The sequence below is a fragment of the Lissotriton helveticus genome, chromosome 5_1 (genome assembly GCF_964261635.1).
Source record: "Lissotriton helveticus chromosome 5_1, aLisHel1.1, whole genome shotgun sequence".
NCBI classification, from domain to species: Eukaryota; Metazoa; Chordata; class Amphibia; order Caudata; family Salamandridae; genus Lissotriton; species Lissotriton helveticus.
The window spans coordinates 969,568,879-969,587,346 of NC_136065.1; the positions used below are offsets into that span (position 1 = coordinate 969,568,879).

Genomic DNA, 18,468 nt, shown 5'->3' on the forward strand with positions numbered 1-18,468 from the left:
TAGATTTGCTAGCATTTGCAGGCTTAACACTGATAGAAAAGAAATACAAGGTTGCGATTTCTAGCACTAGCCGAAATTCTACTTCAACAGAAATATTTAACTTTGAACTTTGAAGAAACATTCATGCATGTTAGGGGAACACATGTACAGAACAAAAAAAAAAGAACATTTCACTAGCGCAAAATGAGTTTTAAACCAACGTCGAATATAATGAACAAAAATCAATTCAAATAAGGAATATGTAGAATGTACACCAATCATTATTACATGAAAATAGCTGAGGTTAGAAATAGCCTGCTACCACAATTTGTAACAACATTCATATAAGTGCATGTTTTTCTTATTTCATTTTTCAAATATCGTTTACATAATTTCATGAACTATAGTAGCTCTAGTATCCTCTAGTATCACTGTATAAAATGTCAAGCTTCTACACATTTTTGCACCAACTTTTATGAATGGTGAATTCACAACAAATAGCATTTGAATAACTAGGCCGCTTCATTTTAACATAAAAAATGCCATCAATATACGTTAATAAGCAACATATGCATTGTACTGCATCACCTGCATCTCAAACAATAAACATCTAGAATGGTGCATTGTTTGAGCACATCTGCTTAGGATTTGAAATCTGTTGTGACATGATTCACTGATTTGCTCCTTTAAAATTCAGCTACAGAGAGGTTTCTTTTTTCTCTGGAATGAAACGTCATCAGACTTTCACAGCAGACACAAACATTTTTACTTCCATATTTCTTATTCGTTGTCTAATACTTATTGAGCTCAGACTTTTTGCTTTTGTTTTGTAAGCCAAGGGACTTTACAATATACAATATGAGCAGTGGATTCTCTTGTATTTTATTGCAAACTTGTACTCGACATTTTTGTTACAAAGGACTTGACCCAATTCAAAATGGTAACAGTTCATTCCACAATTATCGATTTGCTGGATGTTGACAAGTCTACTTCATTCCTAATGTGTGTCCATACGTTAAAAGCAAAAGAGAGGATTAGAGGGAATTCTTCTTTCAACCTTGACTCACCACTTGTTGAAAATATATTTTTATTTTTTTATTTTCGAACATTTACTAACACACATGAAAAGCAACAAGCATGCAGTAACCAAATAATATAGAAACCACTATCCATGCTACTGAATACACAATAATAAAAATACAAGATGAACTTCCTCCCCACAACTGTTTCAAAGGTAATCACAAAGGGAAAAAACTCTAAGCAGATTATGCTATGTTTCTTTGAAGCAAGTAAGTAGGGGATCTGAGGGCAAATCCAAAATCTAATTTCCTCAGGCATTATAATGCGACTCGGAAACATCATATTCATGTAAATTTAAAGAGGTGGGTACTAGACCAATAATTTGCACTCTCTCTCTTTGGCAAGCTCATATATAAAAGTGATCACATCATATGATGTATCAAAAGAAGAATCTCCATTTTATTTGTACTTTTGTTTGTGTCTCTCAAATTAAAAAAGAAAACTAAAGTAGTAGAAGTTCCTAATACTCAATCAACGTGTTAATTTGAACTTAACATACCCATTACAGCCACAGGATAACTTCCACTCACTGCTGAAGTCATTGTTCTGAGCAGTTCAATTACATTGGGGTCTAATCACCCTGGGTCATATAGCGCTAAATTTATCAAGGTTTGCGTCGCCCTTTGGGGGGGGGGGGGGGCAAGGGTGACATAAAACCTAATTGAGATATATCAAGCCACTCAAGGCCACCTTGCGTGGCCCTGCATTGGATGATAAATCTAGAGTAACGTAGGGCAGCGCAAATTGCTTTCTTGCCTTACTGTGGCCCAGAGAGGAATTTATTTGGTTGAGCGTGAGTATTCCCGTTCATCCACCCATGGATTTTGGTGCACTCCCAGATTCACCATTAGTGGTAGACCTGGTAATGCGTCAAAATGTTACGCCTCCCCTGGGGTGGTGTAACAAGGAAAAACATCTTTATTTCTACTTGTTTTTGATTCTGTGTGTGCTGCATTCTGCAGGGCACATAGAAAGAGGAAAATACCTTTCAGATTTTTTTTCCGCAGGAAGGTGTACCTTCCTGCACAAAAACAATAGTGCCTAGTGTGCAGGCATCCTTACACCATGATGCAAGGGTGCTGGAAGTGGTGCTAGGCAGCCAAGCATGTGCCAGTGCAAGGAAATGACAAGAATGCGCCGTAGAATGGTAATTGCGCCAATTCCTACACGTTCCATTTCACACAGCACAGTTGTGCTGCATAAACAAATTAAAAATATGGGCCTGAGTTTCTCTTCTACTTATGAGTTGCTCCTCTTATATATATACTTAAGGAGTTCTTAACTGCATTTTCAACAATACTATTGGAAGCAATCAGTTTGGATCTTCTCAAGAATGCCAGTAGCAGTTTGGGTTGCAAAGATCTTTTAGTTTTGGAACAGTGGTACTTTCTTCTTCTTTAGGGCGTTCCGAAGTGTAAGTCTAGATTAGGGATTATTTCCTCTGAGTTAGAGGAGCTGTCTACACTTCCGTCATGTTTACTCACTTCTATATCATCATTGCTGACACAAGGTAACCTTGATCTTTAATCTGACAATACGAAAATTCCTGCCTGCTCTTTAAGAAGTCTGTATATTGCATATCATTTGTTTGTACTTTCCATCATTCACAACCTTCATGTGGATGGTTTGGTGTCTGCTGCCATGATATCACTGACGTATGCAGTAGACTATTTTATTCTCTTTATGGATAATGTTAGAACACTCCCAGAGCTGTAGATGATTCCGAAGAAGAACTGCTCTGCTGTGTGAAGAAGTAAGATAGGATTTGGTTCTCCAGAAGTGACTCCAAGGGATAGTTGGCTGATGTCCTGTTTGAGATACAAGTACACAAGATTCTATCAGAGGCATCCCGGAAGCTGACCAGATGTCTAGCACCAACAGGATCTGCCTGGACCTGTCTGAGCCCTGCTGCTGGCTTCTGCTCAAGTGAGTCCTGATCCCCAAGAGGTTCCCCAAAGATCCTGTGCCCTTGGCTGGCATGAGAGGGTACTCCTCCTGAAATAAAGGTGAAACTACAGAGGCTTAGGCTCTTTGCAACCCCAAAGTGACCTCTTCGTGCCGAGAATAGACCAACCATGGTGAAGACCAGAGCAAAGCTCCCAGCAAACTCGCACTCCAGCAATGACTAGCTCTTCATGCTACAAAAGAGACCGTCCATGATGCCTGACCTTCTCCTCATTTTGACAGCCTCCTCCTCATGCGCTCCACCAATGGCAGACTTGAGAAGGCAACTCCTTTGTGGGACTAACCAGGTCCCTGTATCCGATCCGCACTTTATCGCAGTTGGCCCGAACTCCTGGCTTTGTACATTTAGGTGCTATTTCCACCTAAAACTAAAAACAAATCATATCACTAGTCTACAGAATAGATGTTGGTCGTTTTGGTGCCATTCTATTTATTAACATCAAATCTATTTGAGTAATGGTTTGGGGTTTTCTTGTGTTGTGTTTTTACTTTATTACTGTTTGGGTTCTGCATACACACTTTACACATTGCTGCTAAGTTAAGCCTGACAATGTTTGTTCCAGGCTACCAGAGGTTTAAGCACAGCTTTATTTAGTGACTTTTGTGGCTCATTCTGACAAGGATTGTGCTAAGTATTTGAGTGGGGCTGATAGATTCAGAAAAATGTCACGGGTCCTGCTGAATTGTGAGTCCAAAACAACTTCACAAATTCATCTTCAAATAATGCACAAGCTATTCAGTGACACAGAAAATCTGTAGAAGTGAACAGGAGTTATTGAAATACGTTGTGTATTGCACCCCGAATGGGGCAGATTCACTGCTTGCCATTTTAAGAAACAAAGATATATGCTATGTGGCTTGGCAGCCAAAAACCTGGTCTACACCATCTGCTTCTGTGCAACCACACAAGAAATTCGCTGGAAACTTTCGCACCCCCAATGGAAACACCTCCTTCAACTCATCAGAAACACGTTCTGTTGCCAGAACAGTAAAGCACATCAATGGTATGGAAAAGGCACTCACAAAGGGAGCAAAACATCGCCAGGGGTTAATACCTCAACATGCCTTGACAACAGACTGATAACCACCTCCTGAATGAAGAAATTGTCACCTATTTACCCAGATCAGTTGACTGGGGATGAGTGTTTGTATTGTCAACGCTCCGTCCATCACCACTTTTGGTTTTTCTCACCTATTCGGACAGTGCCAATAAAACAACCGTCACCCTAAATGCCTCGCTATTCTCCAAGGCTTTCTTTGACTACTTTTATCTCCTTGTTTTTTTGACTGTGCATAAAAAAAAAATCATCCATAATATAAGTTTAAAAAAATATATTTTAAATAACTAGTGCTTTTTATTGTAAAGATTTTAAATAATCTAACAATAAACATATCTACTTATTTAAAAAAAAATATGCTTCCTATTCCCCAAATAGAGACCTTTCTGATGTTTTTCCTGCACAAGTAAAAAAAAATGTGGGTCAGTAGAAAAAAGTTCCCTAAAGCTAAAACAAGATGGGAATTCCTATAATGATTCCTTAGTAATAACTACTTTTAATGAAGAACAATGTAAACTTGAAGAAAGCCTATACCCTTTCCCAGTGTATGCTGCCCATGAGTTTCAACACTGATTTCGACATTCATGCATTTACTCTCTTCACTCTGTATCAATCAAATACATCTTTGTTTCATGTTTCAAGATGAATTCTTTAGCTGTGTATGTTTTCCTACATGCAAGCAGATTTGTAGCAGTAGTTATTGAATGAGTTGCTCATGGTCAGATGATTGAAACATGTTTTAGTGTGCAGTATTTAAATTGGTTGACATCAAAAGCTGTTAGCGATGTTTGGAATTGTTGCACTAAATGTTATTTACCAAATTACCAATGGAAACAATGAGAAAAATACAATGGGCCCAATTCACAAAAAGACTCGCAAATCTGCACCCATAGCTGTGCAGCTGCAGATTTATGACTTTTAGAAATTCACAAACAATCCCAGGAGTCAAGCCTGCAAAGCTTCTTGAGATGAGTGGGTTGTGTTACTTTCCATACAGGCGGCTCTCCGTGGTAGATACTCAATACAGGGGGAGTGGAGCCTTCTATGTAAATGCATATTTTTCTTTTGGTGTTCCTCAGGGAGAAACCCCTTCACCTACAACTCCAGCAAATCTGGGTGTGATCATTTATCTTCCCACCCTGAAAGAGGAGCTATTCCAGCCCTGTGCTGGAGTTAATTTATGACCCTTTTATGGGTGGAGAGTGGAGTTTTCAATGGCCACAAACTTAGATGTTTCAGGCTATTCTCAAGATCCTAAGGCAAATCATGCTTTGGAACATCCATTTACCATCACTTGAGTGAGGGATCCACACTGATGGCACAGGTCTCTGCCCCTGTCAAATGTTTATCTCTACCAGGAATCCCTTTGTGTATTTCTAGCAGGTATAAAAAGGTAAATTGAAGCTAAACCTACTTTGACAATAAAGAAAAAGCTGACTCCCATCGTTCACTGCTTTTTAAAACAATGACACATTACATCCAACCTCTTATCCCTCAGAGAATAGACTTACTCAACACAGGGTTCCTCATATTTGCAAATTTCTTGCAACCAAGGCCTGCAAGCATTTGAGAAAACCCATTCCAAGATAAACATTGATGCTCATTCCTGTGTTGTGACACATGTGCATACATGCATGATGACCTGCTCGCATGTGTGTGTTGTGAAGCATAGCAGGTATTTCTTAAATTACTGCTCAAAAATTGCAGATGGCTATTTGGAATGATAAATGAATATGTTGAAAAAGGGAAAAACAAGTGTTTCAAAGTGTAAAAAGCAAAAACAAAGCAGTAACATTTTGCAGGTGCTGGGCCCTCGACACTAAATAAATAAATTAATGAAAATATAGTAACACAGGGAGTGGGATGGAGGGATTAGAAAAGGGAAAAGGAGCGAGGTACAGAGTTTGGAAGAAATTAAAAGAGAGCATGCTATGTGTGCGTGAAGAAGGGAAGAAATCAAGGAAACACAAACGGTTCCACTCGATTGCTCAATAGAAAATAAATGAAGAGTCCCCTCAAGTATGAAGGACAATAATTAAATTGAGGAAAAGACAATTGAGATTAATAGCAAAGCCATCCAATCATGAGAAAGACACTGACCCTTCTAGTCAAGAACAATAATTAAGTATAATACACACCTTATCCTCAACATGAGGTCTCAAGTACAGTGTCCTCACAGTGGCTCTCACATCCTTGCCTTAAGGATTGTAAATTCACTCTGTTATCGAATCCCCCAAAGTGCACTACAGTCTACCAATATGTACTAAGGGGATAATTTATTAAATTTGGACTAAACATATCTCTGGACCCTTCAACACACCCATGACACTTTGTGAGTGCATTTTCGTCCAACAAATCCTGCTGTTCGTAAGCTTCCTTTTCTAACTCGAGGACTCATTCATCACAATATTTATCACCATCTCTCTCAGAAAATTGGACAAATGGATGCTGTATATATTCAGTTCTACCACAAAGGACACCTTTCCATTGCGAGCCATTAAGTAATTATTTAATGGGGCAGTGCCCATCTTCTCTCACAATACTGTAACATGTTTCCACCAAATGAAATACATCAGGAATTGATTTTCTACCTGTATCATGCCTTACATTTCTCTCTTTTTCCCCTGAAAGTGAACCATAGTCCTTGTCTGACACATTCTTTCATCTCCTTTACTTAATGCCTTTGAGTTTCGTTACTTGGACTATGTATCTATCTCTTTATACAAGAAGTTTTATTATAATATCTTCTAACAAATCAAATTAGTGCTCTTCTCTATATCTGCATTTCTAATACAGCTCATACATGCTTACATTACTTAACCATGCTTTCTTACACAACACTTTTCTTATTTCCACGTCTAATATTTAAGAGGCCAGTGGTGTTTCTTGCTCCGTTTTTTGTTTTAAACAACCCTGCTAGTACTTCCTTCTTTCTATTGATGTGCAATCTTCTCTATCCAAAATGGCAGCTTTGTCTTGTGAACCCTACGAGAAGTTTGTGAAATGTCATGATGTTTACCTATCACTCAATCGGAGTTATTAGCAGAAACTCTGAAATTCACTGCTCACACAGTTTCTCTTGAACCTTTGGCAATTTAGAAATATTGTTTTTATTTGCATTTGAAAACTACTTACATATTTCGCTTTGTTTATCCGTCAAAAAATCAAAACTCCTTACTTGATCTGTCTGGTGCTGAGACCTAAACATGACAAAGGAACACTGACATTGTAAACTACAAAAGGGTTTAATAAAATGTATTTTCTCCTTTCTCAAAGCTCCTGAGATATTTCATTCATTCATGAATGGCGGCACCGGCTACTCATTCGAAGTGGACTGGTGGTCATTGGGCGTAATGGCTTTTGAACTTCTGCGAGGATGGGTAAGCAAAACGGACTAATATTTCCTCACCCCTTTTCTTATGCAGCCTGTTTTGCCCCAGGTATCATTGTTGTATAGTTTAATTTTTTTCTTCTTCTCTAGAGACCTTACGACATCCATTCAAGTAACCCTGTAGAATCTCTAATTCAATTGTTCAGCACAGTGACAGTTCAATATGCCTCGGTGTGGTCCAAAGACATGATTGCTTTGCTACGAAAGGTAAGCAACTTTCATTACTATTACTGGTTTTATTACATAATGTAAAGTCGCAGTGTAATTACTATTGTTTAAGTGAATATTAGTTAAAAAATAAAGCACATTGACATTTTTTGAATCTTTTGAGTAAGACATTCAACCAGTGACAGTAAAGTTGCTATGCAACCGACGTCCGGAATATGATTGTACAGCTCTATCATGTGTGGTATGGTTGGAATAGTAGTGATAAACCCTCTTTATTGGTAAAGCTGGGTTTATCACTACTATTTTAGAAATGCCACTTTTAGAAAGTGGGCATTTCTTTGCTCTTAACCTTGCTCTGGGTGCCTGCAGCCTCTCTCCAATCCATGTCTGGAGAGTATGCACATAAGTATAGCTGTAACCCTGGCCAGACAGCCACAAACACACGAAGGGTTAGGTGCCAGGGGCATTCATCTACATACTGATAGCCTTCATGGGCTGAGATAGGGAGAGGGGGTTCACACTTACATTTATATAGGCTGTGTCCTGTCCTCACACAAAGGGCTAATTTACGGCTGTTCGAGCAGTAGCGGACCTCTTCCCCCAAGCGCCTTGAGACCCGTCCGGGTGAGTAGTGCGCTATACAAGTGTTATGATTGATTGATTGATTGATTGATTGATTGATTGATTTATCCCCTACAGTACGTCTGGAGCCAGGGTTTAAGGTTTTTTGAAGTGCCCCAGATCAAAGGCATTTTGAGTATATGTAAAGGGCTCTGAACCCCATGTTGGTAATACACTACTTTACTAAGAAGAAACTGCAGGAGGTTGCTGTGCTAGAAGGGCTGGCACTTTGCTGAGTCTGACTGTTTCTAGGAACTGCTGCCCTGCTTTGCTGAGCTGCCATGCTGCATGCTGATCTTTGCCCTGCCGGGAAGGATCTAAAGACATCCCCAGAATGGCTCCAGGGGCTTGTTGCCTTGCCCCCCCTGTTTTCTCTGTGAGGTGGCAGGTTTATCAAAGTCCTTGCACTCCACAAAATCCATATGGCTGCTTTATACTAAGGCGTGGCCCAAGTGCCTTGGGCGTTGTACGCTGACTCAGCATAGACCTTGTGGTTTGCAGCAGCTCACCCTACTCATAAAATTTGTGCGTTAGGAATGCCGGTGAGTCCCAGATGTGCTCCTGAGGAGTGTGGTGTTGAACTGTAGCCCGGTGTACCAACTGACAGTCAGGAGCGCTCTGGCCACCACATGTGGTAATGGAGCAGCACTCTCTCATTCTACGCAGCTCAAAGTGCATTGCCTCTGCAATCACAAGCTTGGGCGAGGACCTGCAATCCTCACAAGAAGTGCCGCTAACCCTCGAATTGGATATCACCATGTTTTCCAAGGCTGCCCAACAAATCTGCAAAGAAGCATTTCAGAAGCATCTGCCATTTACTGTACTAACTCTGCAAAACTACTGTAAAGACTCTAAAAGTAGCCCTGGGGGATTTTCAGAATACTTCCAAGACCAGCTGAGATCCACCTTGCACAAAGGTTTCAAGGGAACCACAAAAAAAAGGTTTCTGAGGCTGATAGCAGCTGCACTGCATGTTTGGGGACAACTGCCTTTGAGTATTCTGACAGTGGGGGGAACCAGAGAAGCCTTCCTGCATGATTTCTGTGTGTGTGTGCCCACCCCATTTTAGCACATGCTTGGGGGTCACTTGAAGCACAGAAACGGGTTGTCGTGCACAAGGGGAGAGTCCTTGATGGAGGCTCCTGGCCTGCAACTGGTTAGCTTTTTGATCACCATACGTTACTGAATTACCTGTCATAGGCATATAGGTGTTGCTACACCCTACATTTTGTGCCTATATTGCCACATATAGGAGTGCAGGTGCGCTGCACCCTATGTGTTTAGGGCGATATTTGTGATTTTTGTGTTTTGTTCTGGATCAGTTGCATTCTGGCTTTGTAAGGTATACACAGTATTGATGATTCATGTATTTTTATGCCTTTAGCCTATCACGTGTGTCATCCTGCCTTCCACTGTCAGACTAATGAGTAGTATCTGAGGGGATGCATAATATGCACAGAACTTATGATTCATGTCATTTTGGTCTATGTTGTATGTACAATATACTATGTATTTTGCAGAGTCTCTTTTGTGGTGTGTTCAGTAGGATACTGGTGGGTGTGTGTTGCACAAAGATTTTACACATTGCCTCTGGGGATAAGCCTGACTGCTCTGCGTCAAGCTACCAAGGGGGTGAGCACTGGCTATCTTTGGTGTGTAAGCTACTTGTCCTGACTAGAGTGGTGAGTTTTGCCTGGTTTAGGAGCAAACCCTAGCCAACAAGAAAACCCATTTTTAAAGGACCACAATTGAATTTGAACAAAAAAAAATGACTGTTGTTCGTGAAATTGGCTTGTTAACCTCATGTGTGCTCGTGACGAGCTCAGCTCGTCATGAGGCATGGTTGCCCTGTGCTCATGACGAGCTGAGCTCGTCATAACGGTTGCGGCGCTCACACACCTGGATAATTCCCCTGCTGTGCTAAACGTTCTGAGGAAACGGGTGTGGCCGTGACGAACTGAGCTCGTCATGAGCACAGCCCCACCGTGCTGCGTGATGAGCTGAGTTAGTCATGAGCACCGGGGCGCTGTGCGCGCCCCCCATCCCCTCAGCACAGCGGGGGAATTACCCCCACGGCGAAGGGGCTAAGGTGGTGGGAGTTGTACTACTGGATGTACAATTTAGTGGGTTATCTATTCAAAATGTTATTGATTCTGTAATTTTTTTATCCAACTGTACATTTGTGATAGAGCATCAGTCTGTCAAACTCTAAATCAGGCCCTAAATTGTATTGTATTGTATTATAATTGCATTTATATAGCGCTTCCTACTCCTGACGAGGCGTCAAAGCGCTTTTTCGGCAAGTAGCATGTTACTCCGGGACCCATAGAGGATTAGTGTTGAATTAGTATAGTGAAACATAAAAGTACATTTTAAGTGGTGAATAGGTTAGTCAGTTATTTGGATTTGGAATGATAGCAGAAGGATAAAGGTTTGTATTTATATAGCGCTTGTTGACGCACGCTAGTCAGGAAGCCTACAAAGGATTAGTGGAGAATTAATATGGCGAAATATGAAGTAATTTCAGTGGTGGATATTAGTCAGTTACTTGGAGTGAGAAGGATAGCGGAGGGATGAAAGGGGAAGAAAGAATTTGCATTCATATAGCACTGGTTAACCCTGATGGGTGTTGAAAGGCTTTTCTGGCGAGTAGCACACCACTCCGGAACCCTTAAAGGATTACTGTTGAAAATTAGTATAGTACAAAAATATGAAGTAATTTGAGTAGTGGATATGTTATTCAGTTATTTGGGTAGTATATTAGTATAGTTTAATGTGGAATTTGAGAAGTGAACATGATAGTCTGTTAATTTCGATTGAAAAGGATAGTGGAGGGATAAAAGAGTGTAGGATTTTCTTTTTTTTAGGTCTTAGCAGTAGGAGGAGGCTCAGAGGGAAGAGTTTAGAAAGGTTTGTTTTAGTGGATCGGTATAGTAAAAGAGGTGTCAGATGATGCAAGGAGGGGTAGAGTTGGAGAGAGTCTAGAAAGGGTTATTTTGGCAATCATAGTAGTGGTATGGGGTTTGGGATAAATGAGAGAGTGGATGTAGCGAATATATAGATAGATGTATAGGATGAGAGATAGGGTAGTGCATTGGAAGTAGTAGCAGAAGAAGTTTGAGATGAGTCAGAAGGTTGGGCTAGAAGATATATTGAGCGAATTATAGGCTAAGAAATAGGGTAGTGCATTGGAAATGCTAAATTAGAAGAAAGTGATAAATATATAGATCCATAATTACATTGAAAGTATATAGATACATAAAGGAGGTAAGTATATGTAGATTAAAGGTATTGATAGAGGCACAGGATGAGAAATAGGGTAGTGCATTGGATATGCTTTTTCAGGAGAAAAGTAACAGACACACAGATCCAAGTACAGGGAAGGTACATAGATGCACAATGGAAGTATGTACATGTAGAACAAAGATTATTTTTATTTATTTATTATTATTATTTGTTCTCTCAACAACATAATTATTTTACATGTTTATACAAAGTAATACACAAAGATAGGTACATATCTATAGTGAAAAAAATGCATGTATACAGAGGGATATGCTGTAAGTTTCTGTTTGCGTATGGTGCTTATGTGGGGAAGAGCTAAATCTTGAGTAGTTTTCTGAAGATAAGATGGTTGTCGGTGGACCTTATGTTGGGGGGTAAAGAGTTCCATAGTTTGGCTGCTTGAACAGAGAAGGATGTGCCACCTTATATGGTGGGATTTTGAGGCAAGATGCTCCTTTAAAGCGGAGGTTCCTTTGTTGAATGTGTTTGGTGATTTTATTCCTGATGAAGGGCGGTCCCATTCCATGTATTGCTTTGTGGGTGATACAAAGCAGCTTGAGCGTGGATCGTCTGGCAACCGGTAACCAATGTATGGCTTTCAAGGCAGGGGAGATGTGGTCTCGCGGTTTGATATGCAAGAGTAGTCTGGCAGACGAGTTCTGAATCCATTGTAGTCTTTTCATGGTCGTTAAAGGTGATCCGTGGTAGAGGCTATTGGCGTAATCGAGTTTGGACAGAACAAGGGAGATGGCAGCTTGGACCTTGTGTGGAAATCCCAAATGAGGGAAAATTCGTTGCAGCGTTTTTTTATATTAGCAAAGCTTGATCTTGCTAGTTTATCCATTTGGGCATTCATCAACAGCATGGAGTCCATGGTCATTCCGAGGTTTCATACTTCCTTCGATACTTTAGGCAGTGATCCCAGTTCAACAGGCCAGGCGGCAAGCGGGTTGTAATGTTTCCAATTTTTGAAGCATTCAATTTGAGATGGCCCCAGGTCATCCACTGATCCCCGGCTCTGAGACATCTGAACATTGGGGATTTTTGAATGTCTTTGGGGCATTCCAGTTGAAAGAGGATTTGCGTGTCATCTGCTTAGTTATAGCACGTAAGGTGAAATTTATTGCTCAGTACTGGTAATGACTTCATGTAGATGTCAAAAAGCATGGGCGAGATGATAGAACCTTGAGGGACCCCTGCTTTTGTGGAGTACGGTTTGGACAAGAAAGGTGGGGTATGGATGACGTTAGTTCTGTTTCGAAGGTAGGACGCGATTCAGTCTAGAGCAGTTCCCTCTATGCCGACTTCATAGAGTCTTTGTTTCAAAGTGTCATGGTCAATCGTGTCAAAGGCAGCTGAGAGGTCCAAGAGGAGTAGCGCAGCAACCCCGTTGCGGTCAACTGTATTCTTTAGGTCATCCCAGATGGCAAGGAGGGCAGATTCAGTGCCTCTTCCCGGACAGAATCCTGTTTGGAAGTCTGAAAGTATGTCATTCTCTTCAATGAATTGTGACATCTGGGCGAACGCGCTGCTCTTTCTATCAGATTGCCCAGGAACGGCCCATTTGTAATGGGTCTGTAGTTGTCAGGGTTCAGCGGGTCCAAGTTTGTTTTCTTCAGCAAAGGGCGTATGTATGACTTTTTGAGTTCTTCTGGAAATATTCCAGTAGTTATGGAATCGTTGATGATTCTTCTTACTGGAGTGGCAGCAGAGTTTGTTAAAAGAATTGTCTTGAAAGGTTGTGGCAGACAGGGGTCAGAAGGGCTGCCGGCAGGCCTGCTTGCTTTGACCAGGTCCATAAATTTATTGTGTGAGATGTATTGGAAGGAACGGAGAGGCTTGATTAGAGCATTCCTGGATTGTTGTTTTGTACAAGGGTTAGTGCTGGTGCTTTGTTTCTGTTTTAAGTACGATTCCAACGTGCCTGCTTTGTCCGTGTAATGATTTGCCACTTTGTCTGTGAAATCTTGAGTAACAGGATGAGTTCCTTCTAGCCAATTTGGTTTGCGAAATTCATTGAGTATTTTATAGAATTCTTTATTTGCACATTCAGCATTTTAAATTCTGTCTGAATAGTACCTTTTCTTAGCTTCTTCGATAGCAGACTTGTATAATCTGTTAATTTTCTGTAGGTGAAGTATGTCTTGTTTGGTATAAAGACATGGGGGAGGGAGCACCGCGGACATATCCCAGCTGTATTACCTCTATTGCATTTTGGTACATGTAGTTCATTGTGATTATTTGATCGGTTCAAAATTCATAAAGTTCAAGGCCAGTGCCATTATTCTTCTCTCGCGTATCCCTAGACACGTGTTTCAGGCTTCTGCCATCATCAGTAGGGAAAATATCATTTGGTCGCCGGACATGCTGCCACAATCTTCTCAGGACCATCACCACTCCAAGGCATACAGGCACTCCCTGAGCTCGTCAGCTAGCGGCTCACGGGAGCCATTTTATATAAAGACATGGGGGAGGGAGCACCGCGGACATATCCCAGCTGTATTACCTCTATTGCATTTTGGTAGATGTAGTTCATTGTGATTATTTGATCGGTTCAAAATTCATAAAGTTCAAGGCCAGTGCCATTATTCTTCTCTCGCGTATCCCAATACACGTGTTTCAGGCTTCTGCCATCATCAGTAGGGAAAATATCATTCGGTCGCCGGACATGCTGCCACAATCTTCTCAGGACCATCACCACTCCAAGGCATGCAGGCACTCCCTGAGCTCGTCAGCTAGCGGCTCAGGGGAGCCATTTTATATAAAGACATGGGGGAGGGAGCACCGCGGACATATCCCAGCTGTATTACCTCTATTGCATTTTGGTAGATGTAGTTCATTGTGATTATTTGATCGGTTAAAAATTCATAAAGTTCAAGGCCAGTGCCATTATTCTTCTCTCGCGTATCCCTAGACACGTGTTTCAGGCTTCTGCCATCATCAGTAGGGAAAATATCATTCGGTCGCCGGACATGCTGCCACAATCTTCTCAGGACCATCACCACTCCAAGGCATGCAGGCACTCCCTGAGCTCGTCAGCTAGCGGCTCACGGGAGCCATTTTATATAAAGACATGGGGGAGGGAGCACCGCGGACATATCCCAGCTGTATTACCTCTATTGCATTTTGGTAGATGTAGTTCATTGTGATTATTTGATCGGTTCAAAATTCATAAAGTTCAAGGCCAGTGCCATTATTCTTCTCTCGCGTATCCCTAGACACGTGTTTCAGGCTTCTGCCATCATCAGTAGGGAAAATATCATTCGGTCGCCGGACATGCTGCCACAATCTTCTCAGGACCATCACCACTCCAAGGCATGCAGGCACTCCCTGAGCTCGTCAGCTAGCGGCTCACGGGAGCCATTTTATATAAAGACATGGGGGAGGGAGCACCGCGGACATATCCCAGCTGTATTACCTCTATTGCATTTTGGTAGATGTAGTTCATTGTGATTATTTGATCGGTTCAAAATTCATAAAGTTCAAGGCCAGTGCCATTATTCTTCTCTCGCGTATCCCTAGACACGTGTTTCAGGCTTCTGCCATCATCAGTAGGGAAAATATCATTCGGTCGCCGGACATGCTGCCACAATCTTCTCAGGACCATCACCACTCCAAGGCATGCAGGCACTCCCTGAGCTCGTCAGCTAGCGGCTCACGGGAGCCATTTTATATAAAGACATGGGGGAGGGAGCACCGCGGACATATCCCAGCTGTATTACCTCTATTGCATTTTGGTAGATGTAGTTCATTGTGATTATTTGATCGGTTCAAAATTCATAAAGTTCAAGGCCAGTGCCATTATTCTTCTCTCGCGTATCCCAATACACGTGTTTCAGGCTTCTGCCATCATCAGTAGGGAAAATATCATTCGGTCGCCGGACATGCTGCCACAATCTTCTCAGGACCATCACCACTCCAAGGCATGCAGGCACTCCCTGAGCTCGTCAGCTAGCGGCTCACGGGAGCCATTTTATATAAAGACATGGGGGAGGGAGCACCGCGGACATATCCCAGCTGTATTACCTCTATTGCATTTTGGTAGATGTAGTTCATTGTGATTATTTGATCGGTTCAAAATTCATAAAGTTCAAGGCCAGTGCCATTATTCTTCTCTCGCGTATCCCAATACACGTGTTTCAGGCTTCTGCCATCATCAGTAGGGAAAATATCATTCGGTCGCCGGACATGCTGCCACAATCTTCTCAGGACCATCACCACTCCAAGGCATGCAGGCACTTCCTGAGCTCGTCAGCTAGCGGCTCACGGGAACCATTTTATATAAAGACATGGGGGAGGGAGCACCGCGGACATATCCCAGCTGTATTACCTCTATTGCATTTTGGTAGATGTAGTTCATTGTGATTATTTGATCGGTTCAAAATTCATAAAGTTCAAGGCCAGTGCCATTATTCTTCTCTCGCGTATCCCAATACACGTGTTTCAGGCTTCTGCCATCATCAGTAGGGAAAATATCATTCGGTCGCCGGACATGCTGCCACAATCTTCTCAGGACCATCACCACTCCAAGGCATGCAGGCACTCCCTGAGCTCGTCAGCTAGCGGCTCACGGGAGCCATTTTATATAAAGACATGGGGGAGGGAGCACCGCGGACATATCCCAGCTGTATTACCTCTATTGCATTTTGGTAGATGTAGTTCATTGTGATTATTTGATCGGTTCAAAATTCATAAAGTTCAAGGCCAGTGCCATTATTCTTCTCTCGCGTATTCCTAGACACGTGTTTCAGGCTTCTGCCATCATCAGTAGGGAAAATATCATTCGGTCGCCGGACATGCTGCCACAATCTTCTCAGGACCATCACCACTCCAAGGCATGCAGGCACTCCCTGAGCTCGTCAGCTAGCGGCTCACGGGAGCCATTTTATATAAAGACATGGGGGAGGGAGCACCGCGGACATATCCCAGCTGTATTACCTCTATTGCATTTTGGTAGATGTAGTTCATTGTGATTATTTGATCGGTTCAAAATTCATAAAGTTCAAGGCCAGTGCCATTATTCTTCTCTCGCGTATCCCTAGACAGGTGTTTCAGGCTTCTGCCATCATCAGTAGGGAAAATATCATTCGGTCGCCAGACATGCTGCCACAATCTTCTCAGGACCATCACCACTCCAAGGCATGCAGGCACTCCCTGAGCTCGTCAGCTAGCGGCTCACGGGAGCCATTTTATATAAAGACATGGGGGAGGGAGCACCGCGGACATATCCCAGCTGTATTACCTCTATTGCATTTTGGTAGATGTAGTTCATTGTGATTATTTGATCGGTTCAAAATTCATAAAGTTCAAGGCCAGTGCCATTATTCTTCTCTCGCGTATCCCTAGACACGTGTTTCAGGCTTCTGCCATCATCAGTAGGGAAAATATCATTCGGTCGCCGGACATGCTGCCACAATCTTCTCAGGACCATCACCACTCCAAGGCATGCAGGCACTCCCTGAGCTCGTCAGCTAGCGGCTCACGGGAGCCATTTTATATAAAGACATGGGGGAGGGAGCACCGCGGACATATCCCAGCTGTATTACCCCTATTGCATTTTGGTAGATGTAGTTCATTGTTGTTTGGTGTTTGTTTTGAGCTAGGTACGCTGCAGCTTTCTAATTTGTTGTTTTATGTCTTTTTTTTCTATCATTCTCCAAGGCGCTTTTGTTCTATTGTCAAACGCTTCCTGTAGCCACTCATATAGATTTTGAACAGAATTTATGGTTTCCAGATTTGTACTGGATGTTAGTTGTGTTTCCAAGTGTTCCAAATTGAGTTTGTTCCACGGCCGATAGGTGGATGGATGTAAGGTAGTTTTAGGTGAGTCGCTTAGCGTTGTTTTATGTTGGGAGGCAAGCAAGTTGTGGTCTAACCATGTGACTGGAGTTATAGTTTGAAAGGTAAAGAGTTCAGTATTAGCAAAAATGACATCTAGGATATGTCCAGCGGTGTGTGTCGGATTGTGGAAAATCTGATGCAGGTTCAATGCATCTAGGCAGGTGATTATAGTTTTTGGATGGGTCATATTGGGTTTATCAAACCAAATGTTAAGGTCAACCAGAACGCATAGGTTGGAGTGTATTGTTATCAGGTTTGAAACTGTGTCTAGAAGTGCGTCTGGGAATGTTGCCTTGCTAGGTGTAGGTCTGTAAAGGAGCAGGAAGTTACAGGAGGAAGACGGTGTAGGATTGCATCTTGTTAGAAGAGCCTCACAATTCTTTATGGAGATGTTGTCAATTTTAGTGACATGTATTGTTTGCCTGAATACAACAGTTAGACCACCTCCTTTTTTGGCTATACGATTTTGGGTGATTATTTGATAGCCTAGAGGAATGGCTTCATGCAGGACTGGAGCCATATTTTCTCCCAACCTTGATTCGGTTATGAATAGTATGTCTGGTTTTGCATCGGTGAGAAGGTCGTAGATGTGATGCTTGTTTTTAGAGAGGGATCGAGCATTTATTAGTAGACAATTTAGTAAGTGGCCTTTGGTGATAGTGGGACTTTGTTTGGTAGAAGAGTGATCAGTATGTGTGGGTTTGTAGCAGATGTGTTTTAGTGCTGTTATTAGCTGTATTAGGATAGCAATAGTGTAGCTGTTCTGTATCCTGTTCCTCATCCAGCATGCTAAGAAGGCATTTTGATGGGTCTGCATATGTATGTGTTGGAGATGGTGTTTGAGAGTGAGTTGGAGTGCTGTGTTGCTTTTGTGGTATAACATTGTTGTGAAGTAGACATGGGGAAGCAAAGTTGTGACGTGTGGCATGTTGCTTATATTTTTTGCGTGTGTTTAAGGCGGAAGGTGTATGAGTCAGGGGAGGTGGTGCAGCATGTGGGTCATGTAGTAATGTTCTAAATTGTTCAATGGATGAGAGGCGGTTAGAAGAGAGGTGCTGTATTTCTATATCTGTGTTAGGT

General features: G+C 42.0%; 1 protein-coding gene across 1 annotated transcript in view; it reads left to right on the forward strand.

Annotated features, from left to right (window-relative positions):
• STK32C (serine/threonine kinase 32C) overlaps positions 1-18,468 on the forward strand; it is a 1,542,229-nt gene that overhangs the window by 1,342,944 nt on the left and 180,817 nt on the right. The window contains exons 7-8 of the mRNA XM_078643478.1: positions 7,359-7,462; positions 7,564-7,680. Coding sequence (XP_078499604.1) covers positions 7,359-7,462; positions 7,564-7,680 — 221 coding nt within the window. The remainder of the gene's footprint in view (positions 1-7,358; positions 7,463-7,563; positions 7,681-18,468) is intronic.